This window comes from Ovis aries, chromosome 3 (genome assembly GCF_016772045.2).
Source record: "Ovis aries strain OAR_USU_Benz2616 breed Rambouillet chromosome 3, ARS-UI_Ramb_v3.0, whole genome shotgun sequence".
NCBI classification, from domain to species: domain Eukaryota; kingdom Metazoa; phylum Chordata; class Mammalia; order Artiodactyla; family Bovidae; genus Ovis; species Ovis aries.
In genome coordinates, this window is record NC_056056.1 from 95,585,655 (window position 1) to 95,613,608 (window position 27,954).

The 27,954-nt window shown below is 42.7% G+C and overlaps 4 protein-coding genes and 1 non-coding gene across 14 annotated transcripts in view; 2 read left to right on the forward strand and 3 right to left on the reverse strand.

The window, feature by feature from the left end:
* Nucleotides 1-2,516, forward strand: part of ALMS1 (ALMS1 centrosome and basal body associated protein) — a 191,109-nt gene extending 188,593 nt beyond the window's left edge. For all 5 annotated transcript variants that reach the window (XM_027967008.2, XM_042248093.1, XM_042248089.1 and 2 more), the window contains 2 exons: nucleotides 835-934; nucleotides 2,160-2,516. In XM_027967008.2, the coding sequence (XP_027822809.2) occupies nucleotides 835-934; nucleotides 2,160-2,204 (145 nt within the window). In that variant the 3' untranslated portion in view covers nucleotides 2,205-2,516. The remainder of the gene's footprint in view (nucleotides 1-834; nucleotides 935-2,159) is intronic.
* Nucleotides 2,513-16,801, reverse strand: NAT8 (N-acetyltransferase 8 (putative)). Its single transcript, XM_012173644.5, has 3 exons — nucleotides 16,069-16,801; nucleotides 4,689-14,563; nucleotides 2,513-4,146 (listed from the first exon to the last, which is right to left on the reverse strand). Exon 3 carries the CDS (start codon nucleotides 4,071-4,073, stop codon nucleotides 3,360-3,362), a length of 714 nt encoding a protein of 237 aa, XP_012029034.2. The 5' UTR covers nucleotides 4,074-4,146; nucleotides 4,689-14,563; nucleotides 16,069-16,801; the 3' UTR covers nucleotides 2,513-3,359.
* TPRKB (TP53RK binding protein) lies at nucleotides 10,861-16,801 on the reverse strand. 6 transcript variants are annotated; one of them, XM_012173647.5, is made up of 5 exons: nucleotides 16,776-16,801; nucleotides 14,401-14,560; nucleotides 13,196-13,318; nucleotides 11,694-11,870; nucleotides 10,861-11,180 (listed from the first exon to the last, which is right to left on the reverse strand). In XM_012173647.5, the coding sequence occupies exons 2-5, from the start codon at nucleotides 14,539-14,541 to the stop codon at nucleotides 11,094-11,096; spliced, it is 528 nt and encodes a 175-aa protein (XP_012029037.1). In that variant the 5' UTR covers nucleotides 14,542-14,560; nucleotides 16,776-16,801; the 3' UTR covers nucleotides 10,861-11,093. The 6 variants fall into 6 exon arrangements, with proteins under 6 accessions (XP_012029037.1, XP_004006127.1, XP_042104028.1 ...); XM_004006078.6 differs by having other exon boundaries at nucleotides 14,401-14,563; XM_042248094.2 differs by having other exon boundaries at nucleotides 16,664-16,801.
* Nucleotides 10,861-27,954, reverse strand: part of DUSP11 (dual specificity phosphatase 11) — a 31,259-nt gene continuing 14,165 nt past the window's right edge. Inside the window, exons 9-10 of the mRNA XM_004006079.6 lie at nucleotides 16,776-27,656; nucleotides 10,861-14,563 (exon numbers count right to left, since the gene is read on the reverse strand). Coding sequence (XP_004006128.4) covers nucleotides 27,461-27,656 — 196 coding nt within the window. The 3' untranslated portion in view covers nucleotides 10,861-14,563; nucleotides 16,776-27,460. The remainder of the gene's footprint in view (nucleotides 14,564-16,775; nucleotides 27,657-27,954) is intronic.
* LOC114114176 (U6 spliceosomal RNA) lies at nucleotides 23,726-23,829 on the forward strand. Its single transcript, XR_003589014.1, has one exon. It is a non-coding gene; the product is annotated as a U6 spliceosomal RNA (small nuclear RNA).

The window sequence follows — 27,954 nt, forward strand, 5'->3', positions numbered from 1 at the left end:
GTATTGTGAATGTTTTCCCATATCATAAAAGCTATTTGAAACATTTTGTGCTTTGTAATAATTTTATTATAGTCCATAATTTGTTTTCTTTTTGGAAACTTAGATTATTTCCAATTAAAGTGTATATATCAAATGCATCTTTGATCCTGTTCCTCAAAACATGGTTCTTTAAAATCAGTGGCATCCAATCCGTGATGGACAGAGCCCAATATTTTCACTTGACTACGAGACCTTCCCCCCATCTGTTTCCCCTGCACTCTCTCCATGAAACCTTGACTCCATTCTTACCAATACTCCCTTCTCCTCCCATCTCCTTTCTACTCTTAACTTCTTCAAGACCCACCTCAAACTTATTCTTTTTGGTCTTCATTGACCTCCTTCTGTCAGAATAAGTTTTTTTTCATTTCCTATAACTCTGTGTAGCATTTTGTAGATATGACCCGTTGTACTTTTTTTGCATTATTTTTCATCTTTAGAAGTATGGTAGTAATATGTAGTCATTATCTTCTATTGAAACCATACATTTTTGCATACAGAGTGCCAAGAAGTTCATCTGCACCCTTTATTCCACTCCTTTCTCAGAAGTGACCACTATCAGCAGAATTTTATGTGATTTTGTGTATCCGTATCTCTCTCCAGATCTTGAACATAGGCCAGGGTTCTTTATGTCCAAGTGTCTAACAGGGAGCTGGGCCCACAGCAGGCCCACAGGCTGTCTGAGGGACTGAGTGCCTGGAGAGCGATAGGGCTTAGGAGATGTGGGCAGAAGTGACTGTGTGCCTCTGTGGCCAGTGACCTCACTGCTTCTGTCTTCCCACCGGTACCATTTCCAAGGATTTATGAACAGCTTCCCGAAGTACAGAAAAAGAGAGACGAAGAAAAGAGGAGATCAGAATATAAGTCATACCGGCTGCGAGCCCAGCTGTATAAAAAGGTCAGTCGGTCCTAGAGCAGGATTGATGAGGTTTACCGGGGGAAAGGGAAATCGAGGCGTGTTTGAATTAACCGTATTTGGAGACTGAACTTAAGCTAGTAAGTACAGTGTACCACCACTGAAATTTAGAGGACAAAAGCACCTGTAACTAGATTTCAAATCTGAAAATCTAAAAAGGCAAATCTAAAAACGGCTCCTTTCAGGGCCTTCACTAGAGGTCCAGTGTGTTTGAGACTCCGTGCTCCCACTGTAGGGCACAGGTTCAATCCCTGGTTGGGAGCTAAGATCACACATGCTGCATGGTGTGGCCAAAAAAAAAAAAAAAAGTTTTTTTGATTTTTTAAAATTATTCAATAGATAAATAAGTCACCTTCCAGACACATTTGGAGTGAAACCAAATTTCATACTTAGGTGTCAGTTTAGATGCCATGCTGGAAATCCCCACATCCTTCAGAATTGTTGGGCTTTCATTTGAGTCCCAAATGGTAGTTTTATGTCACTTATAGGTAAATCATGTACCATTAGAACTTTTCAGATAAACTGGAAAATGTCCACGTGTAGCATACAAGTTGCTAGTTTGGGGACTCGTGGCCTTGACGCCACCGCCATTTCCTACCCATAGCCCTAGTAGAATCAATGGTGCTACAAGTCCCAGAACCTCACAGGCCAGGGGACTTGCTGCCAATGAATTCCTTGAGAAAGCAGGTGGACCTGAAGGTCTAGGTCCTTCAGCTGTTCTCATTTCTTTCCCAGCCCCCTTGTTTCACCCTCAGAGGACTCTGAAAGTCAGGAACCAAGAGACGAGTTCATAGGAGACCCACGTGGGACTGGAGAGTTGCTCCTGGAGCGTGCACCGCGGCTCGGGCTGGCATCCTCAAGTGGGGAGGCGTGGGCGCCGCTGCACCACTGGGTGGTGTGTCAGCGTCCCGAGGCCAGGCTTCTCCCTGTGCTTGTGTGTTTGTGAACTGACGGGCAGATTAGTCTGTTAGGGTTATATTAATGTAATGTTTCTGTGTAGACCACAACAGACTGTCGATCGTCTTTCCTAAACATTTGAGGAAGTGTTTGTTTTTACTATAATTACCATATTTTCTGAAGCTGGGAAAGATAAGGTTTGGGAGAACCACACTGATCTCTTCAGAAGCTCGTCTAGGGTGAGGAGCGGCTGTCTGCCTCTGATGGCAAGAATATCTAACTTCTTTCCTCCCTTTCTTTTCTTCCACAGAAAGTGACCAATCAACTCTTGGGGAGAAAAGTTCCTTGGGACTGAAATAAAGAGTATTTTCCTCAGCACCTTGGAATTATATTTTATCAGCTTGGAGGAACACAATGCTTACTTTTATGAGTCTGGTTTAATAAAACTTGTTGTCCATGTGTACTGTAGAAGTAGTTACCTTCTAAGAGTCTTGGGTAGAATGCTGACTAAGATTATAAATGGTTTAGGGGCAGTGCTTTCTCCACAGTGGCCTTACCTACAAGGATGTTTGTTACAATGATACTACCTTAATTCTAGCCAAGAGTAAGTCCCTTTTTGTATGTGCTTTTATAGAAAATAAATAACTTCTGATTGACTCATAGTAAAGCAAGCAGCAGCAGGTTTTTTATTTTCCATCTGGAGAGGTACACAGTGTTTCCCAGGGGTGTGTGGGGGACTTCAGTCTAAAAGTGCCAGTCAAGGGAAATGGGCTGTTAGATCAAATGTGGTCTTTCTTTAGAAATGCCAGGTAATGTAGTGAGAGCCCTTTTGTTGATTCTGTGGAGACAGTGTCTGCTTCGGTAGCCATGGAGTGGGTCCAGAGCCTCTGGGCAGACGCAGGCACCTTGAGTCCAGAGCCACATCCTAGCTTCACGCAACTTCTCTCAGGGCCGCTAGCCTTTAGTGGACACGACTCAGGAGACAACAGTAAATGTATTTAAATCATGACCTGGTCCTGGCCGGTGAGATGCAGGTAGTAGCACCTCTAGGTCTAGCCGTCCCTGGCTGCCTTCTCCCCTTCAGCAGAGACCTTGGGGACCATAACAGATCGATGGCATCGTTGGCCCCAGTCCTTCTCACGTGAGTTCTTCTCACACGCCTTCTCCACGCCCTCTTCATATGATTTTGCATTTCCATTCACTGAAAGTGGGGAGGGTCCCTGGCATGACACCTGGACACCAAAGGGGCGACCCAGCCTAAACTGCTGACCCACAGATTCGTGAGCCAGAGAAAAAGGGTTATTATTGTTTCATGGTAGCTTAACATGCAGCAGTCTGTTGGCATTAGGTAAATGAAACAGTAGCACTCCCAAAAGCCTGAACAGAGCAGAACCACCCCACCACCAGCGCCTGCACAGACACGCAATAAGCTTTTACCCTGCCGTCACACTGAGACCTCAGGGGCTGCCTATTTCTGCAGCAGAGCCGATTCCTCTTGACTAATCCGCTGCTAAACAGATCGCAGGCCCCCTCCCTGCTCCAGTGCCTGAGAGACCTGAGCAGAGGGGAGGCAGTAGGTGAATTGAATTTGAGAGAAAGAAATTAGCCTCCAGCTTGTGAATAAGAAAAACTGGCTCGTCTTCTGGAAGCCAAGGCGCTGGTAAAGGGCCAGGGCAGAATGCTGCAGTATGCTGGTGGTGAGGACCACTTCACCATAGCCCTGGTCTCGTGCAAACGTGAGCACAGTCCTGACCAGGGCTTTGGCTATCCCTTGACCTCGGTGCTCAGGGGTCACACATAGGTGAAGCAGCTCCAATTGTGTCTTCTGCAGGGTGGGCTTCTTAACAGGCAGTGCTCCCACTATGCCCACCACCTGCCCCTTCGACTCAGCCACCCAGAAGCAGGAGCCGCTCTCACTGAGGTAAGATTTAGTGATGTCAGACATGTCTGTGTGCAAAGACATGACTACACACTGCTTCCAGGGGTATTCGGCAAGGAACCTCAGGGCAGCAAGGAGGGCGAGGCTGGACACGAAGGCCAGGACCCAGGAGCCAGAGACTAGGATTAGGGCGAGGGGTCCCCCAAGCAAGAGCACAAGGGTTTGGGGCAGCTTCAGGATGTGGCAGAAGGTGGTAGGAATGTGCTCGGCCATCGCCTCAGAGAACAAGTCTGTGACCCATTTGCGGTCATTTTCCTGGTATTTGCGGATGTGATAAGGAGCCATAGGAGACTTCTGATTCTCTGGATCCCAAAGTTCAAGAGAGACCTAGGTGTCCCCTTATGCTTGCCCAGCAGCCCTGGGGAAGAAAGAGGAAACCATGTGAGTGGCCCACTTACCAGAACCAGGAAGGCCCTGCGCAAAGATGTGTCTCTCTGCTTCTACCCAAGAGGAAGTAGGCCACAGCCACTGGGAGAAGGCGTAGAGTCCGAAAGACCTGCATTTGATCGTGGCTTCATGCATGACCTTGGGCATGTTATATAATCTCTAAGAATCTGCCTTCTGAAGTCGTTCAGAGGATTTAATGAAATAACACCCTCCCCGTCTTTCCCCATTCCCTAGCCCTCGTCTCAGTTTCTCCGTACATTGGTGCTCCATGCTGCAGCCACCCATGTGTCCTTTTGGTCCCTCTCTCAGGGCCCATACACTGGTGGAAGCCTGTGTTTCCAAGTACAAAGACTTGGAAACAGCAAATGTTCCTTCCCCCTTGATTGCAGGTTCTCAGGCTGCTGAGGTGGCATAAGAGCGTAGCTCCAAAAGTGGTCCAGCCTTGAAGGCCGGGGCGAGTCCGGAGCTCAGGCCACACCTGAGAGCACTGTCCTTCCACCCATGTCCTCTCACCTGCTGTCACAAGAGCCTGGAGTGTCCAGGGCAGCCTCTGCCTGGCCTCTGTCCTCAGTATCCGACTGGCATCCAGGAGAGACTGTGCAGGGCCTGTTATACTTCTGGGGCACAAGCCTGGATGGCACCTCATTGGCTGGCTTCTGAATATTTGTTAATCATAAAGCCCAAGCTCAAGGGGCTGGGCCATGATGAGCAGGAAGCCCATTCTTGGGGAATTAGGCTGGAGGGGTCACACAGGGTTTGGAACAGCTCAGGGGTCCTCACCCTTGTGGCTGGCCTACACCCCCCCAGCATGGCAGTTCACCTGGCACCTTGGTGCCCTCTGATGTCCATGCTTGGCCCCACCGCACAGCTGCTGTGACCCTGGAGCATTAGCTCCTCACCCTGTGCCCTGTCATCACAGGCCAGAGTCCAGTTCCACTGGCTCAGTACACAAGGTCCTTCAGAGCTGGGTGAGGGCAGCGGGGCATATCATCCAGTTTACGAAGTTTGGGCTCTGTTCGAAGAACATCAGGAGCCCACTGCTGTTCTTTTAGCTGGGGCGTAACAACCAGAGGTAGCAGTGAGTTGTGTGATGTGTGTGTGATTCTGGTGACCTGTGGAAAATGGACTGAAAGGGCCTGGAATGGAAGTCTATATCCCCCTGCCCCCCAGAGGCTAGTGCAGTGGTCCAAGCAGAAGGGCCTCTGGATACAGATACGCAGGTGCTCACTTTACAAGATCACCTTGTCAAGGAAGGCTTGTGGGAACTAAAATCCACGAGCTCTGGCACAGAGCTGAGTCTGACCAAAGGAAAAGGCATCTTTTTCTTATTTTGCTCAAAGGTGTCACTGCCCACTGAACTGTGTGTCCAGCAGGTTGTCAGATTGAAGGGGGTGCCTTGTTCTTTGTTCACAAAGGAGCCATCTAGGCTAGTGGGGATCCTACAAGAGAAAGCAGCAACTTGGACCAGAATGGGGCCATGGAGGTCAACTGGCCCCCTTGGAAATATCTTTTGGGAACAGAAATGACAATGCTAATTTGAGGATGAAGAAGGGGTCAGAGGTGATAGCTAGGTTTCTGGCAAGAGCAACTAGGAGGATGCTCCAGAGACAAGACTTGTGAAAGAGATCACCACAGAGGTGCCATTTTTAACATTTCAATGTTAAGCAAAATTTGAACAAGGAACCAAAAGAGAATAGAAGGCTCCAAAGTATAGCTGAGTAACCCTAATGAGTCTGTAATGTTAACCAATCAGAAACCTAATGGTCAAGCTGAGGGGCCAGATGTTCTGTCTGTCCCTCCCCTCTCTTTCCTGTATTCTCACCAACTTCTGTGCCTTCCTCAACCCAGTGACCTTGGTTTACATTTAGGCTTTTTAACCTTCCTCATAGTCATGAATGATGATCATGAGGATTTACTGATATGAAAAATAATTGTCAAAATATAATTGTCAAGCTATAAAAGATTATAAAACTATGTTTTCATTCATTTTTGAAAAATATAACAGTAATAATTTATATTCACAAGCATGCAGAAAGAAATGTCTTGAATGGTTACACCAAACATTGGCAGCATTTATCTCTGGATAGAGGAATTATGGGTAATTCTCTGTGTAAGAGATACAAGTTGGAAGTCTCAGCAGATTACAGGTTCTTGACCCTGCTTTCAACTGATGAAACTGAGGCTTGAGAATCTACCTGTCTCTGCCTCAGCCAACTCCTTTTTAAAAAAAATTTATTGAATGACAGTTGATTTATAGTGTGTTAATTGCTGCTGCATAGCAAAGTGACTCAGTTATATATATACATTCTTTTTCATATTCTGCATTATGGTTTATCACAGGATATTGAATATAGTTCCCTGTACTATACAGCAGGACCTTGTTTATCCATTCTGTGTATAATAATTTGCATCTGCTAATTCCAAATTCCCACTCCCTCCCTCTCCCACACAGCAACCACAAGTCTGATTCTGCTTCTGTCCTGTGGACGAGTTCACTGTGTCCTCTTTTAGATTCCACATACAAGCGGTCTTGTATGGTATTTGTATCTGTCCTTCTCTGTCTTCACTTGGCATGATGTTCCCTAGGTCCATTTACACTGCTGCACATGAACTTCAGCCAACTCTTGAGAGTCAGTCTAAACAGACCCATCGAAGATTGTGAATTCCTGAAGGAAAGGCAGGTTTGTTATTCTCTTATTTTTAATTAACCATTCAAATTTGTACAACTCAGTGGCTCTTAGTACATTCAGAATGTTGTATAATCACCACTTCTGTCTTGTTCTGAAGCATTTTCATCACCCCAAAATGAAACCCCTTAGTCAGTCACTCCATTTCCACCTCTTGCACCCCTGGCAACCACTAGCCTGCTGTCTCTTTGGATTTACCTATTCTGGATGTTTCATTTAAATGGAATCACACAATATATGAACTTTTATGTTTGCTTTCTTTCACTTTGGTTCTCAAAGTTCACCTGTCCTAGCAGGTATCAGTACTTCATTGCTTTTTATGGCTGAAAATGTTCCATGGAAAGGACAGACCGCATTTGTTTACCCAGCCAACCTGCTGTCCTAAGTGTTACTTGCCCACCCGCAGTGAGTCTTGTTTTACTTCATGCCTCAGTATTATGCCTGGCACATGCAGACAGCTGCTATTTGCGGAGATATTAGATGCCTGGCACTGTGAGAAAGCACTTTTCCTGTGCTGTACTATTTGACATTCACAACCATCTAAGAGCTAAGGCTCATATTGCTTCCATTTTACAAATGTGAAACCGAGGCTTACAAACCTGAGAGATCCTACCCAGGAGAGTGGCACCCAAGCCTTGGCAGTTTTGACTCGAAGGCCTGAACATTTTGCTTTTTCAGTACCACGTGCTGACCCCAAAAGGCAGGTATCTGACAAGTGTTTGAGTTATTAATTAGTATAAAGCACTGTATGCCAACAAAAACAGCTGTCTGCTGGGATGCAAGATTCACCTCTAAGCCTCATCATGCCCCTATGTTCAGGTCATACTTGACCCAGATCCAGTATGTGACTAAGGCTCAGGTCCAGTTCAGTGCTACCTCCTCCATCAAGATTTCTGACTCCTGACAACCAGATGGATCTTGTATCTGCTCCCTCCCTTTGAAGACTTTGCACTTCTCATCCAGCACTTACATTGCTGTTAATTTGTTACTTGCTAAAAACTGTTAACTTATTAACAGTTAAACAGTTACTAGTAACCTGATAGATTATTTTATTTTTCTATTATCTGTAGGAACCTGATTATAATAGGTAGTTATCTTTTTGAAATCACTGTTATTCCGAGAGTTGTGGGACTTGAGGGCAGCATGTCAATGAAATCCCATGCTTGCATTTATGAAAAACACTTGCCTCTTAGACCAGCTAAGCCCAGAAATGGGTCAATGAAATGGAAGTTAGACAATCAAGTGGTGTCATGTTTTGGAGTCTCAGAAAGAGGAGGAAAATGTCCTGGAAAGAACATCATCTCCCCTGATCTCTCATCAGGGTTCCCAGTAAGCCAGCCTCAGGTCAGTGCCCTGGATGCCACTGAGCACTCATAACATGAGTGAGAGGAAGTAACAGCAAATTGTTTCAAGAGGAAAGAAAGTGGTCCGATAGGTCACTCCTTGGCAAGATGTTCAGAAATACTGGAACAATGATTCCAGCTCTATAGAAATACTTCTAAACTTTTAGCAAAAGGGAGGTGTTATCAGGCCCCAACGCTCAAACTAGGATAACCCAAGCTCATTTTATACAGATCACCAAAGGGCCTAATTATGAAGGTGTGGGTGGGTAAAGGGGAGCCAGGTATGTTAATGCTCAAGAGGCCTGAAGTGAGGCAGGAGGGTGGGGGGACAGGAACCTGAACCAGAAGTTGAGTAGCAAGGACCACCCTGAGAGGTCCAAGGCCAAAGCCAGCCTAGGGATCCTTGCAGCGAGGAGCCAGGAAAATAAATACCTTTGGCCTCATTCTCCTGCTGGCCTCCCCACTCCACACACTGGCCGAAGCCAAGGGAAAGGGAGGACCTCTTGCTGTGTACACGGTAAGTCAGCCTCCAGGGCAGAGAGAAGAGTGGAGAAGGATGAAGAGTGAGCTGGAGGGAACAATGGCAGATAACTGGCACAGAGGATTATGAAAACAGTACAAACTTGGCTCATTCTGAGACCAATCACCTAGAGAGTTGTGCTCTACTCAGTTTTGTAACACGGAGTGCAGATAGCACAGCAGTCAGCAAAACAAAACCGGGTGCAGAGAAGCAGCCGCAACCCTAGCACAGGTTCCAGGTTTCCAGACAAGCAGAAAGGTCGTCAAAGGAAAAAGCGAAAAGGAGAACTGCAGCAGGTGGCCTGAAAAAGCCTGTGAGCCCCAGGGCTCCTTCTAAAAAGGAGGCGCAGTGCTTAGGAGCATTCTTGTAGTTTTCCCGAGCGTGAGGTGGGGAGAGGGGCAGGGGATTAAAGATTCTGCCACTACAGTGGCAGCTTTCCTTGCTCCCAGGACTGGGGAGATGGGGAGCAACGACTGCCTGGGTGACAGAGCCCCCTTCCCTCACATTATCCTAGCGACAGCTGGCTGTTTGCCTTAGTATCCCTTGTTAACCCTGTAACCCTTGACCAAGGAGCCAGATGAGGGCAGCCAGGCAAACTGCATCCCTTCTCTTCCAGCATCAAAGGCCCTATAATCACTGGTTGCTTTTGCTGGGGGAGTGTTTAGGCTCTGAAGCAAACTGGTTAATTTAAGAAGAAAGAGAACATTATTCCTAAATTGGCCCAACATTTTTAAGAAAAAAAGCTTGTGGACCTTATGTAAACTTTTTTCCCAGGAAATGGCATTACTTCTTTTTCCTTCTTCACCCAAAGGCTCATAGAGTTTAAAAAAAAATCTATATAGTTACAGGTATAAATCCTTTCAAAACTCTTGATAACAAATAAACATAGTTCAGCTTCACCAGTAGTCTGACATTTTGAAATGGTGAAAATGTTGAGAAGTTTAAAGGCACTGTTGGTGAGTCTGCTGAGATTGGCACACTTATGCACTGCTATTACAACTGCGAAGTGGCACTTTTCTGGTATTAAAAATTCATGTCCTCTTCCCCAGTAATTGCACTGCAGGGAAGCTATCCTACAGAAAAAGATGTGTACAGAGATTTGCTTGCAAAAGCAAAATGAAAAATTGAAAGCAGTGCTAATATATAAAAATAGAACTACATTATGTGAAGTTTCACTTTTACAAAGAACATGTTCGATAGTTACGGCTGTGTGGAGTCGTTAGGAGCATCGAATTGGGTCACGTGGAGTTTTAATCCTGGCTACAGGCACTTTGAGCTGTAGGGCAGCTTTGGCTTCTCCCTAGGCTTCAGGAGAAAAGATGCCTCCATAATGGAGAAGTCTGGGGTACCACCTTAACAGAGCGACCAAACTGTACCACCAGTGACGAGGCCAAGTGACGGTATGTGCCTCCCAGTGATGTAAAACTGGAAGGACACAAAGTCTACGTATCATTCTCCAAAATATTTAAACTGATTCAAATCACGAACAAACTCATTCCGAAATTCTGAAAGACATCTGGGGCACTCCTCAAAAAATGTCAACATCACCTTTAAAAAAAAAATTGTTCTAGATTAAAGGAGCCTTTAAAAGAGACATGACTGTTGATATAAGACAGAAACCAACAAAATTCTGTAAAGCAATTCTCCTTCAGTTAGAAAATAATTGAGAGAGACATGACAACTAAATACAACAGAGGGTGAAGTGCCCCAAGGTCTGCAATTTACTTTCAAGTATTTCAGAAAAGAAGTGTTTGCCCATGCATAGACAAGACTAAGAACAAGCAAAGTTAGCAAAACATTAACATACAGCCTGTAACCTACTCTATCTTGACTGACACAACCATATTTTAAGATAAAATATGAAAAAAAAAACAAACCATTTATAAAACATGATTTTTAGCTGTACGACCTTGCGCACATTATTATTTGTACAACCTTTTAACGGGAGTAATCTACTTCATATGATGTTGTGATAATTAAATGAATTCTTGCATACAAAAACTTGGAACCAGGAAGCTTGGAACGGGTGATGCTGGAGTAGCCAGAATTAAGTGCAAGAGTATGAGCTGATGGATATAAAGTCATTTAGATAAGAACCTCGTATATTGTAGACATTCAATAAATGTTTGCAATTATTCCAATTATATAAAAATAAAATATATTTGGACAGAAACAGAAGACAATAACAACAATCACCGTGATTATCTTTTAAAATATGAAAAGGTAGGACCAGGAGTGGTTTTTTTTCCCTTTGTTACTATTCTGTGTTTTAAAACTTTATACAACACAACATAACAGATTTTATGATCTAGGAAAAACAATGAATGTTTTTTATAAAAGCTGAAAAATTTTTAATATTTCTGTCATTTCACAAAACATCTTTCGTTGACATTCTACAAATGATACCATCCAATAATGTTCCAATACTTTCTTCTTGTGAAGATAGTTTATATACCTATAAGCATAAAAGACAGATTATGACATGCTGACATATTCATGCACTACTAATTTTCATTATACAAAAATGTATATGTGACCTAATTTATTACTCAATTATTGGGATAATAGGATGGAATCACAATGTGATTAAGGTATGCAAAGTAAACAGCAACTCATCACTTATGTCAAAAGTTTCAACTGCAGTTATAGTGATAACTCTCTAAACATCAAAACATTTGTACCAATTTTAAAAGCACACATCTAGACATTAACTTCATACTATATTTTATATTTCAAATGTAAGCTTGATATCTAAAGTTATCCTTTTTAAAAGAATATCTTTACCAACTAAGTTTCTAATTATATCTTACATAAATCTGCATTTCTTTGCATGTCTTATCATTTTTCAAGTAATTTTTAACTATATTAACCTTTCTTAAAAGTGAAAACAATATAGAAGCATTGGTGATAAGGAAACAGTATTATTCCACATCTATCATGCTCTTTCTAAAAATACAGGTGTACAAACCTTTTTGACTTCTGTAATATTTGTTATTTCAGGGAGATTTTCCAGGGGAACCTGGTGACCTTCTACCTGAGATATTAGGTGTTCTTGATTTATTTGTTTTTCACCCTCCTCAATATAAGCAATCAGAATTGAAGTATCATTTGCTGAGATACCAAATTTTTTCAAGGCCTCTGAAATCTAAGGGGTGAAAAAGACAATAAAATCAGTAGCTCAACATGTGAAACCTCTCCCCATTTGCAGCCTTTCCTGGTCAGATTCTTATTTTTCATAGCCTAGTGGTTCTCTCTGCCTACAGTTTCGCAGTGTCCCTCCCTCATCTCTACCACCCCTGCCTCTAGAGTACTCCCCGCTCGAAGCTGCACCTCATTCCCACAGAATCCAGCCTGGACTTAACTGGATGGACCCAGTGACTCGGCACGCGCTCCTGCCCTCCAGCCAGCGGGGCTGTCTGGGCTCCCGTCCTTTCCTACTTTTCTCGCCTGTGCCTGCACTTTGTCCTCTACCTGGGCTGCCAGCATCTTTCAAGGGTCCAGTTCAAAGGTCACTCCTTTAGCACTTTCCTCCTTTATAGCATGAATTGCTTCTCTGTTCCCACAGATTTGCATTATTATTCCACTATATCAATTATCTTAGGACGTTTGAACCTTGTCTTGTTCATCTTCCTTGCTTGGGAACACTTCTGACCCCAGACTGGAACAGGGGCAAGCTTAACACATGCTTATGAACTGCAGTCTCCTGAGTTATTTCAGTGATCTCAAAGAGACAATCACCCAGTAATTTTCCCCAAGATACTGGGGAATCCCATTACTACCCATTTTATAAATTTTTCAAACATCTGCATTTTAAACCATGCCACACGTTTCCTAATCTTTCTCTCCATGTCAGTACTTGACTGTGTTTAGTAGTTAGTACTTAGTGAGTTCAATCGCTCAGTCGTGTCCAACTCTTTGTGACCCCATGAGTAATAATTAAACTTCGTCAGCAAAATTAGTTGGTTTTTTAAAAAATAAGCCCAGGTGGAATGTTTTTAACTCAAAAACTTTGATTACTATCAATCTCTCAAACACAAACTCTTCCTATGTACTGCATGTATGAGCATGTGTTAAGAGCTAGTCTAGGTATCCGGCAGATTTCTGGTCTATGGAAAAGGCATGGTTCTATCCTCAAAGAGTTTATAGGGAGAATAAAAGATGTGCATGGTAACACACAAATACCCATGCCTAATTTTTATCATGAGATTTAAATAGCATTTTCCTAACTCTGTATGTCAGGAAGGACAAATAAAACTATCCTCAATTACTTTAGCTAAATTTCATGAGTGACTCCAACGCTTACTTGTCTCGTAGGCGGCAATGCTAAACCTCAACTCTGTCCAGCACTCACTCTTCACTGTTATTTTGGTTTGTTACCAGCAACAGGCTCCAACCCAACACTGAGTCACACACAGGCTACCATGACAAGATCAAAAGATATAAATAAAGTATACATTCCATATTAATTACATTGTTATTTGGGGAAAGATTGAAAATAACTTCAGTAGATAGAGTTCTTGTCTTCATTTTCCCCAGTTTGTAGAGGTGAACTGCTTTGTTTGCGGCCACAATTATCTGAAATGGATCGACAATCTACCAAAGAGAACAGGAAGAATTACACACAAAGAATCTGGAGCACTCTGAAGAACAATGCCCTGTACCCTCGAGTATCAGGCTGTTTTACTTCATCACAATTTCTATATTTTCAAAATTGTCAAAATCTTAAGGGCCTAGGTGTTTAGAAAAATCACAGAATTCTACAGCTGCAGGCAATTAAGATACAAAGAGTTTTAAAACAACTTATTGAGGACTATTATTATGGGAAAGGCCATATTCTCAACATTTAAACTTTATTTTCTATTCTACTCAAACCTACCCTATTTGATATCTTTTATTATTTTTCATGTGCAATAAATGAGGAAACCAAGGCAAAGAATGGGTTGGAATTTCAGTTCTGCCACTTACCACCAAGGGAACCTGGGCAAATTCCTTAGCATTTTATCTTTTAGAAGCAGATAATCATCTCACTACTTCATAGAGTTGTTGTGAAGATTAAGTGAGTTAGCAGTAATATAAAGAACTTACCAAATAAGCACTGAATAAAGGCTACCACATGCTCAAAGTCATAATAAATGGCATAACTGGGACTTAAGTCCTGGTGATTCTACCACTGTGCAATGCCTCCTTTACAGAGGCTTTCTAGGTCACACAAGATGGGTATCTAGGCATCTGCCATCATATCAGAGGGAAACCACCTTTCACGTCAGGACGGGGCTCAGCACTTGGCTTCTGCTGCTGCTAAGTCATGTCCGACTCTGTGTGACCCCACAGATGGCAGCCCACCAGGCTCCCCCGTCCCTGGGATTCTCCAGGCAAGAACACTGGAGTGGGTTGCCATTTTTAAAGTGAAAGTGAAGTCGCTCATTCCTGTCTGACCCTCAGTGACCCCATGGACTGGAGCCTTCCAGACTCCTCCGTCCATGGGATTTTCCAGGCAAGAGTACTGGAGTGGGGTGCCATTGCCTTCTCCCACTTGGTTTCTATTCACTGTTAAACTGAAGGCTGGCCAAATCTGAATCCACTCTACAGGTTAGACAAGTCCTTTTACATGAAGATAACAATTTTGGGCTAACCCATAACATCATGAAAAATCACTCATTGCCATGAGTACTTACCACTGTAGGATTTATTAATGAGCCATCAATGGCACCTTCCATGGCCTTTTTTCTCAAGCCTGCAGCATTTTTTACATCTTTAAATAACAGAAGGGTCACCCTGTATTCAGGAAATAGGTCCAGCTGATGTGTTAACTGCATTTCATAGATAAGCAGGATGCTACTGCACAAGACCAAAAGACCAAAAGTTAACAACTGTAAGTCACTAACAAATATCCTTGCTCACAATTAAAGTATTACAACTTTAATAGTAAGATGTAGAACTGTTAAACTTGAAAAATCCACCCCAAAACATCTGGCAGCCTGATGACAGACTGTCTTCCTAACCCTGCTAAGCTGTTCTAGCTTCCTTCCTGGGAAACGATCAAGGGCAACACCAGGTCCCCTAGTTGTACAGAAAAGGCAGGCTCTGGATGAGGGGGAGATTCTCAACAACTAGGAGCAGGGCACCAAACACTTTTTAGACCACAGGGTACTTACAGCATTAAGGAAACCTCACTCCAACTTAGTCTTTTTAGCTTTCTAATCTCACCATTTTATTTATATTTTGACAGAATCTAGACATAAATATAAGGCAGAAAACAATCTTATAGAAGAAAGTATGACACAACTCAGATATTCATTACATACATGGGAATTTAAGCCTAGAGGGTACAATTCTTAAATAGTAACACCCTTTATAGACATAAATTTAACAAGAAAAGGACAGGGTATATACAAAAACATAAAAGCAGCATAAACAACAAATAACTGGAGAGACATAATCTATCTTTGAATGAAAATACTAAGCACTGCAAAAATATAATCTTTAAAACAATTTCAATTAAAGTCTCAGAGATATTTAGATGAAGCAATTTTATATAGGGTCACTTTATCCTTTTATCTAGGAGGTTTTATTTCCACCGTTTTTCTGAAGGAATAAATTGGCAATCTGAAGATTTATGTAATAAGATGTTTTTATCATCCTGAGTAAAAGGTTGAAAACCTACCTAACTAGTAACAGGCCCAACTACAGTGGCTTTACTGACCAACCACTAAAAACTGTAGTCTTGAAGAGTAGCTAAGGATGTGTAAATATAGTAATAAATAACATTAAGTACTTAACATCTGATTGGAAAATAAAACAAAATGTTCATAATATGTGGGTTTTTTAAAATGGACACAAAAAGAAAACTACTGGAAAAAACAACAAAATATTATCTTTGACTTGCTGGAATTACATCTGATTTTTTCTGTTACAATCTGGAAAAATAAAATTGTGAATAGTGTCTTGGCACAGCAGGGCCACACAATCTTTATTATCATGATAATATCCAATGGAAAAAATATATATACATAAAATGTATACCCAATTCTACCAAAAAAAAAAAAAAATTGATTCAGAAAACAAAAACAAAGGAAGCACACCAAAATACGGCCATCTTGGGTAGCAGAATTACAGACAATTTTGTTTTCTAGAAAAAATATTTTTGCATGTTCTGAATTTTCTACAGTGAGCACACAAAAGATAATGAGTACATACAACCAGGGAGGAAACAATTTTTTTGTGTTTTTTGTTTTTACAGTAGGGGGAAAAGGGGGCCTATCAAATGTCAAAAATGGTTTTGGTTTGTTTTATATAATTCACTCACTTAGGTCAGAAACTTCGAACCATCGCTGGATACTTACCTTCCACTCAAATCCCATATCTTATGCAAAACTCTTGTCAATTTTTAAGTATCATCTTGAAGGGTCCAATTCTCTCCCATACCTACTCTGCCACTGCCGTTGGCCACCTTCTCTCCTCAACAGCGGTGACCTCCTAGAAGTCGCCTCACAATTCCTTCCCTCCTATCATCCAACTTCCACCCGGGAGTCAAAGTGATCTTTTCAAAACGTACACCAAATCCTGCCCTGCTATCAAGTCCCTTTATGTCACGGAGTCCCAGACTATGATCTGAGACCTTCCTCCCTCTTCCGCTTCCTAGCGCAGCCCTGCAGACAGCGCTCATTTCCCCTCAGCCGCACTGGCCCTTCCAGCTTGTCACCACCCCCAGTCCCTACCCAGCACGCCCCCTCGGACAGGCGGTTACTCTGAATTAATCCTCCCTCCCTTCGACTGGCCAGTAAGAGCCCATTTGCCGGCGCCCCCAGGACTAGTCTCCTATTCTCCGAGCTCCTCTGTTACAACTTTGGTGAGTCTGAGGCTCATCAGAATGCTGTATCGTCCGCCCTCGAAGGGAGGCTGAGCCGATCACTGCCGGGCTGCATCCCAGGACCCGACCTTAGCAAACGCTCGATAAACGAGGGCGCCGAAAATCACAGGTATCATCTGGAAAATCACTGGTCTCCAGTCCCCGCCCGCCCCGGCCAGCGATGTGGCGCCAGGTACTCACCGTCGCGTCCCCGTCCGTCTCGTAAGATCTTCCCCACGGAAACAAAGCGCTCAACTTCCGGGAGATCTGCCGCAGCTGCGTTCCTTCCTCGCCCTACCCGACCCTGCAGTGTCATTTCAGGTCGGGGTCGGAGGGAGGTTCTCAGCTACCTCCTTACACAGAGTGTTTCGCCGGCGTGAGTCGCGTCCGCTGACCCGAAGGGGAGCAGGGGCTCGGTGCGCCACTTCCTATGAGAGTGGCGGCAAGGCTCCTCCGACCGGGCCGGAAGCTTGAGTGCGGGTCTTGGCCGCGTCCTTAAGCCGCTTGGCCTTGAACGAGACATCCTGTTTCATCCTATGCGAAGAAAATTAATGGTTCCGATGAGCTCTACATATGTCTCCGCTGCTCGAGATTCTACAGTTCTTTTTCGAGGCAAGCAGGACTCAGTTTTTTCTTGTTCTGGACGAGGTCCAGTTGGCCAGGATCTCCTGGAGCCGAAAGCGCTCGGCGATCTGCCTAGGGTATTTGAGAGAGGTGTCAGTACAACCTCTTCCCCCAGCAGGCTCCCGTTTGCCATCCCTGAGTGTATCAGCCTCCGAAAGAGGAGGTCATCCGCTAAATGGGTGTTTTTCTTCCATGTTATTCTAATATGTTATTCTTCCATGTTTTTTATGCTTGGGGGCTCATCTAGGTCAATACTTTTCTTTAAACAAAAAGGTAAATAATAAATAGGATAGATATGTGCTATGGAGAAAAAAAACTAGAGAATAGGGGGTAATGTCAGGCCGTGAGTATTACCGTTTAAAATAGGATGGTTAAGAAAGATCTCACCAAAAAGGGCCATTTGTGACTGGGGGAGGTTTGGAGGCAGGTTCTGTGTGTATCTGAAGAGCAGCAATTCCAGAGAGAACAGAGAGAGTTAAAAGACTCAGAACAGATATGGCCTCATTTAAGAAAGAGCAAAGAGAACCGTGTGGCTTGAGCCCAGTGGGAATATATATGAAATTATTCTGAGGAAAGACTGGTATCCAGATTATATAACCAACTCCAATTCGAAAATAGTAAGAGACACAACCTGATTAAGGATAGATGGCACAATTGAACACATTTTAGGAAAGATACATGAAAGGCCAATAAAAACATGAAAAGATGCTCATCATTAGTCATCAGGGAAATAGACACAAATTAAAAACATAATGAGTTATTACTACATACCCATAAGAATGCTAAAATTTGAAAGACCTTAAAATTTTTAAATATCAAGTGTTGTCAAACATCCAGAACTGGAACCTTCACATATTGCTAGTCGGAGTATAAAATAAAAATAGTGTAACCACTTTGGAAAAGAGTTTGGCAGTTTCTTAAAAAATTAAATGCATGGCCCCAGTGTTAAAGAATCCACCTGCCAGTGCAGGGATGCAAGACTGCTGGTCTGATCCCTGGGTCAGGAGAATCCCCTGGAGGAGGGCATGGCAACCCACTCCAGTGTTCTTGCCTAGAGAATCCCATGGACAGAGGAGCTGGGCAGGCTACAGTCTATGGGGTTAAAAAGAGTCAGACACGGTTGAAACAACTGAGCACACTCCCTTGCACGTGCGTACTTAACCATTCGCAGCAGTTCCACTCCTTGATATTTAACCAGGAGCAGTGACAACATGTCCACCCACAGGCTTGAACATAAATGTTCATAGCAACTCTACTCATGATGGCCCCAAACTGGGAACAACCCAGTGCCCAATAATACATGAATGGATAAACAAATCATGGTAAATTCATGTCATGAAATACTATTCAGTAATAAAAGGAATGAACATACTTGCAACATGAATCAATCAAAAACATGCTCAGCAAAAAAAGCAAAGTAAAATTGTTACTGTATGTTTCCATTTCTACAAAACTATAGGGATTGCAAATATAGCAAATTTATTCTAGAGTGAAAGCAAATTAGTGGTTGTTAGGGACGGGGAAGTGGGAGACACTGGGAAAAAAAAAAAAAACCAAGAGAACATTTGTGATGAAGCCAATGTTCTATGTCCTGATGTCATGTTAATTACAAGGGAACCTGCATTAAAATGCATCAAATTATGTCATTTTAGAAAGTACATTTTGTAAAATTTCTCAGTAAAGTTGATTTAAAAAGACAAAGTTGTCCAGTTCAAAGTGACTTGTCTGTGATCACCAAAAGCTAGAAACAACCCAAACCCTTGTTAAGTGAATAAACAAACTGTATATCCATACAATGGAACACAACTTGGCAGTTAAAAGGAAATCAACTATTGCTACATACAATAACATTGACAAATTTCAAAATTATGCTGAAAAAAAGTCAGACATAAAAATAGTGTATCCTGTGATTCCATCATTTACATAGAACAGATCCTACTGTATAGCACAAAAAACTGTATTCAATATTCTGTGATAAACCCATAATGGAAAAGAATATTAAAAGGAATAGAATATATATTCAGTATATATGTATAGCTGATTCACTTTGCTGTACAGCAGAAACTAACACAACATTGTAAGTCAACCATACTTTAATAAAAAAAAAAGTTTAAATAAAACGGAAAGTAAATTTGCTGAATTGCTTCATAAGGAAATAGAAAAATGCCTTGTGTCAGGCTGTTGAAAATGTTCTCTCTTGAACATAACCTCTAGCAGATGGAAAGAGGGCTCTTTAATGTTTCCATTTTCTTTGATGTTATTAATATTCCCTTATAATCTGTGTATGTGGTCACAGTTGGTCTCTTGAAGTAGTTCTACTTTACCCCCGATTTCTGAAGTCATTAATGTCAATATAGTAGCAACCACTACCACCTACCTGTGGAGAAGGAAATGGCAACCCACTTCAGTATTCTTGCCTGGGAAATCCCATGGACAGAGGCGCCTTTGGTAGGCTATGGTCCATGGGGTCGCAAAGAGTCAGACATGACTTAGTGACTAAATAACAATTCTACTGGGGGTATATAAGAATAGAGTGGTGAGGGTGAGGAACAGGCTTCACAGGGAGCCAAAAAGACAGGTTGTTTGGTGTATGTGTTCACTCAGCAGGTTGGTTCTTCTCTGGAAGGCTTGGTAGGAAAAGCCATTCCACAAGCATTCCACACAAGGGAGAATGGAGGGGGAATTCACCTGCCAGGCTCCCTTCTCTCTTCTGCATTTCATTATTTAAGGCTCCTCACATGGGAGTCAGCTGCTCTACTTCTGTGCATCATCTCACCCTCCCATGGCAGCTTATAAAGCCAGAGCTCGTGGCCTGACGCGCAGCATTTCCTCCAACTCCAAAGTGGAGGGATGGCTGATAGAGAGGGCTTCACAGGGGGGCTGTAAGGGCCATGCAGGCCCAGAGTTTAACCTGGGCTCCAGTCAGCTTAGGGAGTGCTAGGTTTGCCTGCAAAGGCAAAACTGGGGAGCATGGGCCAGGTGGCAGATGGCACTTTCAGGAAGGAGGAGGAGACCTTTCTTGGAATCTGTATTTCACATAACAGGATATAAATGAAATAAATGCTAAATAGTCCTACAAAGTAACTTGTAGCTACAGGAGTAATTCAGTAGGTGGGTAAGGTTGGGAGAGATGGCTTTACTGAGGAGATGGGGCTTTGAGAATGATTTGCCCATAGAGGCTTCAGGAGAGCTGTTATAGCCAAGAAACAATCTGAAAGACAGAGACACCGTGGCATAAATGTGTATGTGCTCAAGAACTGCTGGCACAGTGAAGAATGGAGTGGAGCATGGCAGAGGCTTTGAAAAGTCAGCTGGGAGTCAGCTCACACAAGGTCTTGCCAAGGAGTCGGAAATGGATTCTCAAGGCCATAAGCCACTCAAAATTTCCAAGAGTGGGATAACATTCATGAGTTTGTTTTAGGATATAATTCTGGGGCAGCTGTTAGAATTACACTAGAAAGGTGGTTCAAAGAGGATTCTAGGTAGGGCTTTCTCCATAGTAGGAGTGTCTGTAGTTGACTGTATGGGTCCAGATCATGACTTAAGGCACTGAGTGGCCTACAATTCTGGAATGTAATGCCTAAAAATCAAGCTTACCAGACTGATGTTAAATCCAAAACTCATTTAATTGACAAAGTCTCATTATACTGTGCCAGGAACCAGCGTGAGGAACTTGGCCTGTGGCAAAGTTCATGAGGAGGGAGGCTCGGCATACGCAAAGGAGGGATTGAGCCTCAGGAGACCTCCTGTTCCCAAACATCTACCCCCCAAACCAGAGTCTGCCTACTTTACTGTTTTATGCTCTCACCTACATCTCTGACTTTACGGGGGCTGTCCCCCACCACCTCTCTCGGAGAAGGAGTCAACTTGCAGCTCCAGTCAATAAAAATTCCTGGGCGTGACAAGAATGTTTCAACTTACAAACTCCTCTGAAGTTTCTCTAGCCTGCCTGAACAGGTTCGTCCGGCCACATGTGATTGTTTACAGCCTCCCAACCGTGAGAGGCACGAGATACTTTAAACTTTCTAAATACAGATTCTTTTGAGAAGTTAGAAATTATTAGTATAGTGGGTTGGTTAGAAATTATACTGGTGAAGGGTTTTCATTTGTTGGGCCAATATTTGCTGCTAAGTCTCCATATTCCTTGCCCTTATACACATTAATGAATATAACTAGCATATAAGAGAAATAAGTATTAACCTTTGATATTAATCATGTTAAACCTTCAGTTCAGTTCAGTCGCTCAGTCGTGTCCGACTCTTTGCGACCCCATGAATCGCAGCATGCCAGGCCTCTCTGTCCATCACCATCTCCCGGAGTCCACTCAGACTCACGACCATTGAGTCAGTGATGCCATCCAGCCATCTCATCCTCTGTCATCCCCTTCTCCTCCTGTCCCCAATCCCTCCCAGCATCAGAGTCTTTTCAACGAGTCAACTCTTTGCATGAGTACTGGAGTTTCAGCTTTAGCATCATTCCTTCCAAAAGAACACCCAGGGCTGATCTCCTTCAGAATGGACTGGCTGGATCTCCTTGCAGTCCAAGGGACTCTCAAGAGTCTTCTCCAACACCACAGTTCAAAAGCATCAATTCTTTGGCGCTCAGCCTTCTTCACAGTCCAACTCTCACATCCATACATGACCACTGGAAAAACCATAGCCTTGACTAGACAGACCTTAGTCGGCAAAATAATGTCTCTGCTTTTGAATATGCTATCTAGGTTGGTCATAACTTTCCTTCCAAGGAGGCTAAGTAAATTCCTTTCTTGATTATAACCCCCTGTACCCTCACCCTATAGGAATGAAACTTTATCTGGTACCTTCGGAGGGTGGCGCCAGGTTTAAGAAAAAATCACCCTGGGAAAAATAAGTTTTCTGGTTGACTGACCATTATCAGAAAGGGCCATAAAATGTCAGCAGGCCTCATGGCCAGAAGATGATGTAAAGCCCCTAAGACCTTTGTATACATTTATATGAAGCACCTGATTTTGACAAGGGTCAGGTCTGCTGATCCCACGTGACTCTGTATTCTATCTCTATGTGTAACAAAAAGTATATAAGCAAACCTGAAAATAAAGAAAACGGATCAGTTTCTGGAAAGACTGATTCCCCCGTGTCGTTCTTTCTTTCCCCTTCTGGCTGAATTCCCATCTGGAGCATGGATGCTCGCCAAGCCTGCTAATTTTGCCCTGGCTTCTAAGACCCACTCAAGAGGGAGCCCAAGGCGGGGCACCCTCTGCTATTCAAGTGGGCGCCGGTGGCCTACGTAGGTGTGCAAACCTCTTTTCTCAAGGTTTTATTGGTATTCCACATAAACCAGGTTATTCAGCCTCTTTTTCTCCACTAATTTTCCTACTACACTATTCTTTTCTAATCTCTCTTTATATTTCTAATTATATAGCTTTTTCCTAGGACGCCGACTCCATCTCCCCTTCAAATTACCCTGGATCCACCGGGGCTGGACCCCAGCAACACTGGCTAGATTGAACTCATGTCTGTATCTCTACTCACCACCCAAACCCCACCGAAACAGATAAACTCCCAAAGATTAAAAACTCACAAGAGAAGGGGAGGAAGGATGAATGGTAGATGACAGAGTACAGTAAAACTTTCAAAGATATTAACTATCAGAATAGAGACAAACAGGGTTTCCACGGTGGCTCAGTGGTAAAAAACCCACCTGCCAATGCAAGAGTGACCCCTCGTCCAGGAAGATCGCACAAACCTCGGAACAACTAAGCCTATGCACCACAACTGTTGAGCCTGCGCTCTGGAGGCCCACTCTGGAGCCCAGGAGCCCTAGAGTCTGTCCTCCACAAGAGAAGCCACCTCAGTGAGAAGCTGTGCACTGCAACTCGAGAGGAGCCCCACACGCTGCAACTAAAGGAAAGCCTGTGTAGCAGCGAAGACCCAGCACAGCCAGAAATAAAAAAGAAAATTTTTAAGGGCTTAAACAAAAATGGAGAAAAATAAAACCTGATTCTGTGCAGCAAGGGGAAGCTAAACAAAAATTAACAAGGTGAGTGACCGCCTTATTACAAGTCTACCATACATGAGCAGTTTCCAGCAGCTCTGAGTGCTCAAATCTTAAGTACTAAACAACAGGCAAAGATCACCAGATATTCCAAGATCACATCTAACAAGAGAAAGGCATCAACAAACAGGAGAAAACCAAAACCAAAAACAGCTGATCCAGAGCACAGAAGAAACTTAAAAACTGATAACTTTATAAAGAGAGAAAAGATAATGCATTCATTAAAAAAAAAAAGAATGAAATGCCAGGGAAAGATAGCCATTCAGAAAAGAAGAGCTAGCTATTGGAAATTAAAAACATATAGCAGAAAAAACAGATCTAAATATGTAGCAAAAAACCAATAGAAGGGTAGAAATAAAGCTGAGAAAAATTTTGATTAAAAAAAAAGATTAAAAATGGAAAATAGACAAAAATACAATTAACTTAAGAGGTACATTTCAGAAAATCAAATAGTCAACTAATAGAAGTTCCCCCAAAAGAAAACAGAGAAGGTAGTGCTCACTTCGGCAGCACATATACTAAAACTGGAACAATATAGAGATTAGCATGGTCCCTGCACAAGGATGACATGCAAATTGGGGAAGCGCTAAAAGATATAGAGGAAGTGAAAAAACTTTCCCAGAACTGATGCACAGAGCCTGCTAGACTGGAATGCCTCATTTGCATTATGAATTTTAAAAACACCCACACCAGGGACTTCCCTGGTGGTCCAGTGGTTAAGAATCCACCTTTCAATGCCAGGAGACATGGGTTCCATCTCTTATCTGGGAAGATGCCACATGCTGTGGAGCAACTCAGCCTGTGAGGCACAACCAGCTGAGCCCCCGCTCTAGACCCTTCAAGCTGAAACTCCTGAAGCCCATGTGCCCTAGAGCCTGTGATCAGCAACAAGAGGAGCCTGCACACAGCAAGAGCAGCCCCCCCCCGCTTGCTGCAACTAGAGAACGCCCTCACGCAGCAACGAAGACCCAGCGCAGCCAAAAAAATTACCCACAGCAAGCCATATCATGGTATTTCAGGACACTTGAGATAAAGATCCTAAAGCTTTCAGGAACAAAAATTACAGGTCACAAATACAAGTTCTGGGATCAGAATTGTTACTGTTATTCAGTTGCCAAATTGTGTCCCACTCTTTGTGACCCCATGGACTGCAGCACAGAAATCAGAATAGCTCAGAGTTTTAAACAGCAACAATGAACTATGGAAAAATAATGAATAAATGCATTTTCAACTGTACACCTACAAATGTATAGTGTATCAACTTATCAATGCAGTGAAAGAATAAACCCATTTCAGACATGCAAAAGCCTCAAAAAGTTTGCATCCCATGAATCCTTGTGAAACCATGGAAGAAAATGCTCCACCGCACAGGGAAGTAAACCATGAAGCAGCAGCTGTGGATCCAGGAAACAGAAGGGGCACAGAGGAAATGACCAGAGCGAAGGCAAAGAGAAACCCCAGGGCAAGAGCTGTGCCCCTGGTGTAGAGAACCACCACCGTGGACCTGTCATAGGTTGAGTTGTGTCCCTGCAAAAGCTGTATGTTGATGTCATCCTAACCACCTGGTCTTCAGAATGTGACTGTACTTGGAAGATGAGGTCTTTAAAAAGTGAAGTTTAAATGAGTTCATTAGGGGGGGCACAATCCAGGGTGACTGGTTTCCATAAAAGAAAAGGAAACCTTGACATAGATACAGAGGGAAGACCATGTATAGACAAATGACCAAGATGGTCATTTACAAGCCAAGGAGAGAGGCCTCAGAAGAAACCAGCCCTGCTGATACCTTGATCATGGACTTCTGGCCTCCAGAACTGTGAGAAAATAAACATCCAGTGTTTAAGACACCTAGTCCGTGATTTTTTTTTTTTTTATGCCAGCCCTGGCAAACAGTGTCCAACCTAGACCAAGTCAAGAACAAATCCAATCAACCCAAGAAAGATTTCAAACAAAAAAAAGAGTCTGATGTGTCTTCCCTATCCACATTAGGTCCACAGGAAAAGACACAAAAATGTAGGGGCAAAAGTGGCGTAAGAATAACCATGGCACACCCTGGTTCAGAGGTGAACACTTACCTAGAAAATAACATAAACTTAGGATATTAATTTAACAGAAAGCTGGAAAATAACTATACTAAAAATATGCGGGGAACAGAAGTGTGTATGTGGAAAAATGTTATGAAAGAGCTAAAAAACACTCATCTTCTACAGTAGGAAATCAACAGAAAGTACTAGGAACTGAAAAATCAAGAAGTGGTCATATAAGCCTAGTATTTAAATAACAGGTAAATATTAGATAATAATGCAAAAATACATAGAGTGTTGCCCTTGGGGAGTGACAATCAGGGGGTGGGGCAGTGTGCTAATGGGAAGACTGCTCTTTTTCATGAAAATCTCAGTAGAGCTATTTGAATTTTAAACTATGTACGTGTGTTTTTCTTATATGTGGTTTTTGACGTGATGAAAATAAAAAATGTAAAAGCTTACTTAAACAGACGATGACACAGCTTTAAAAGAGGAAGTTGCCGGTCCCTTTAGCCAGAGGACTTTCAGTGGTGCGATGTGAGCAGAAGCCAAAACCACAGTGTGCTGAGGAATGAATGAGACACGAGAGGAGCGTGGTTCTCAACAAGCTGTGTCGACAGCTGAGATGAGACAGGGACAGAGAGGACAGGACCCAAGACGGCTTCCCAGGTGGCGCTGCTTCCCTGACGCCTGTGCCGGCAGCGTCCTCCTCGGAAACCGCTGGCCAGGAGCTCCATGGAACAGTAGGCTCGCTGGAGCCCCATGCCTGTCCCTAGTTGTTCTCTTTCTGCCTCACCGGTTGTCCTGCTCCAATTTCTTTCCAAGTGAGAGTTCATGACATATGCGAGGAAACAATTCCACAAGCGCAGACTTTTAGCAAGAACAACTCTTGTATCTCTGTTAAATCTGGTGGGTAGAAAAAATTTTTTCCAAGCCACCATTTAGATGAAGGGTAGCAGCCTGACTAGGTTCATCAGACATAGACCAGGGAGGAGGCGAGTTAGAGCACCTCCTTAGCATCAGGTTCCACAGGATGTTCACTTATGAAACACAAAAGGGCAAACAAGCATCACCGGCAGTATCATTCTACGACACAACACTCCAAAATCAGAGGCTTACAAAATGAAGCCAATTCGCCCAAGTATTCATCAAGTATCTACCAAGGCTTATGATGTCATGACAGTTACACCCTTTCTTGAGCAAACAAAGGTTTCTGGCTTCCTCTGCAACAGAAAATAATTACTACCTCCCAAGTGATCCATCTGTGTGTAAACCAGCTAAAGAGATAACTTAGAAAAAGTCAAGGTCAGGCACCATCCCATGGTGAGAGGATAGTAGAAAAAGACTGCAGCAGGTTACATTCAATAGAAAAGCAACAACTTCGGGGGCCATGCAAGTCTCCATGGATATCGCAGGCTTTAAATCTCCTATCTCATTCAGTTCATCAAGCAACCTTTACAGTCTATAAAAGTCTTCAAGTTTTCTGAGTAGCTCTACCCAATTGATGACAGTTACCCTGTCAGGTAAATTACTCAGCATTAAGTATTTAGGTTTTTCAATTGGTCTTTTCTGCTCAACTGACAATCAGTCTCAGAGTTTATCCATTCCTGTGTTAGATGGCCTATCTGAAAATTTAGTGAAAGGAAGCTGACAATAAAACAACAGGCTGCCAATGAAAGAAGTGTCTAATGATAAAAATACTACAACTAATTACAAATAGTGATTAGGTTCTAAAGAAATTATCTCCTAGGTAGATTTTAACAAAAATATTGAACAGTTAGGGGGAGAAAAAAGATACCCTAGTGATTTGGTCAATAATAGAATATGACAAAAACATGTTTCTGCACACACACACATACACACAGACACACTAACACCACAAGTTTAGTCAGAAAAAATACACAGAAAACGAAGGTAGAATTTTTCATTAATTTACAAGGGATAGTCTTTATTACCTTTATCAGTTCTAAAATATTATCTTCCTTTAAAAAAAATTTAAGGGTGGAATGACAGATCATTTCCTTCATTGCTGTAAATACTGCAAATTTGTCAGCAGCAGTAAGTATCAATATAATTTTTCCTTAAGCTTGAACATGTAAGGGAGCAATAAAATAGATTATAAACCTCATTTGACCTGATCTTACAAAAAGTCACTTGCTGATTTGAGTCCTGCTCTGTCTCCAGACAGATTTCCAGGGTAGGCGTGTGTCACTTGGTCCATCTATAACAGGCTGAATAGGGTACTCTGTAGTAACTGCCAGGAGAAAACCTTCTGTTCGGGCCTCCTTGACTGGCATTTGGCTTTACATTCCAAGAGTATCTCCTCTGGAAATAGTCCTCTCCAGGGGGACCAGGAGGAGGGACATGGCATCTCCGGTAAATGTTCTGATTCTGTGAAAATTTTCTTAAAATGAAAGTAATAAAACATTATTAGTTTTAATAACTATATATAACAAGCTTTATAAAATTATACATAGACACTCTGGTTCTACTATTTTCAACCTGTGTGATTTTAGCAGATAAAACTGCTTAACCTTTGGCTCTCTCAGGGCTTTATAAAATATAGTATTATTAAAAACCCTCCATCTTCATGACTGTTTTGAAGGTAAATTAAAACAACGTATTTCTATTACCCACCACAACGACTCGGCACACTGTAGGTCCCCAGAAGTCTTTACCACCTTTCCCTGTAGAGATAAATG

Bases quoted from the DNA above. Each gene is read 5' to 3' on its own strand.
- NAT8 (XM_012173644.5), bottom strand. From the start codon at position 4,073: ATGGCTCCTTATCACATCCGCAAATACCAGGAAAATGACCGCAAATGG.
- TPRKB (XM_012173647.5), bottom strand. From the start codon at position 14,541: ATGCAGTTAACACATCAGCTGGACCTATTTCCTGAATACAGGGTGACC. The intron at 13,319-14,400 runs GTAAGTACTCAT...TCTCTTTGGTAG, and splicing joins CATTAATAAATCCTACAGTG to ATTGTCGATCCATTTCAGAT. The intron at 11,181-11,693 runs GTTTGTACACCT...TTATGCTTATAG, and splicing joins ATATTACAGAAGTCAAAAAG to GTATATAAACTATCTTCACA.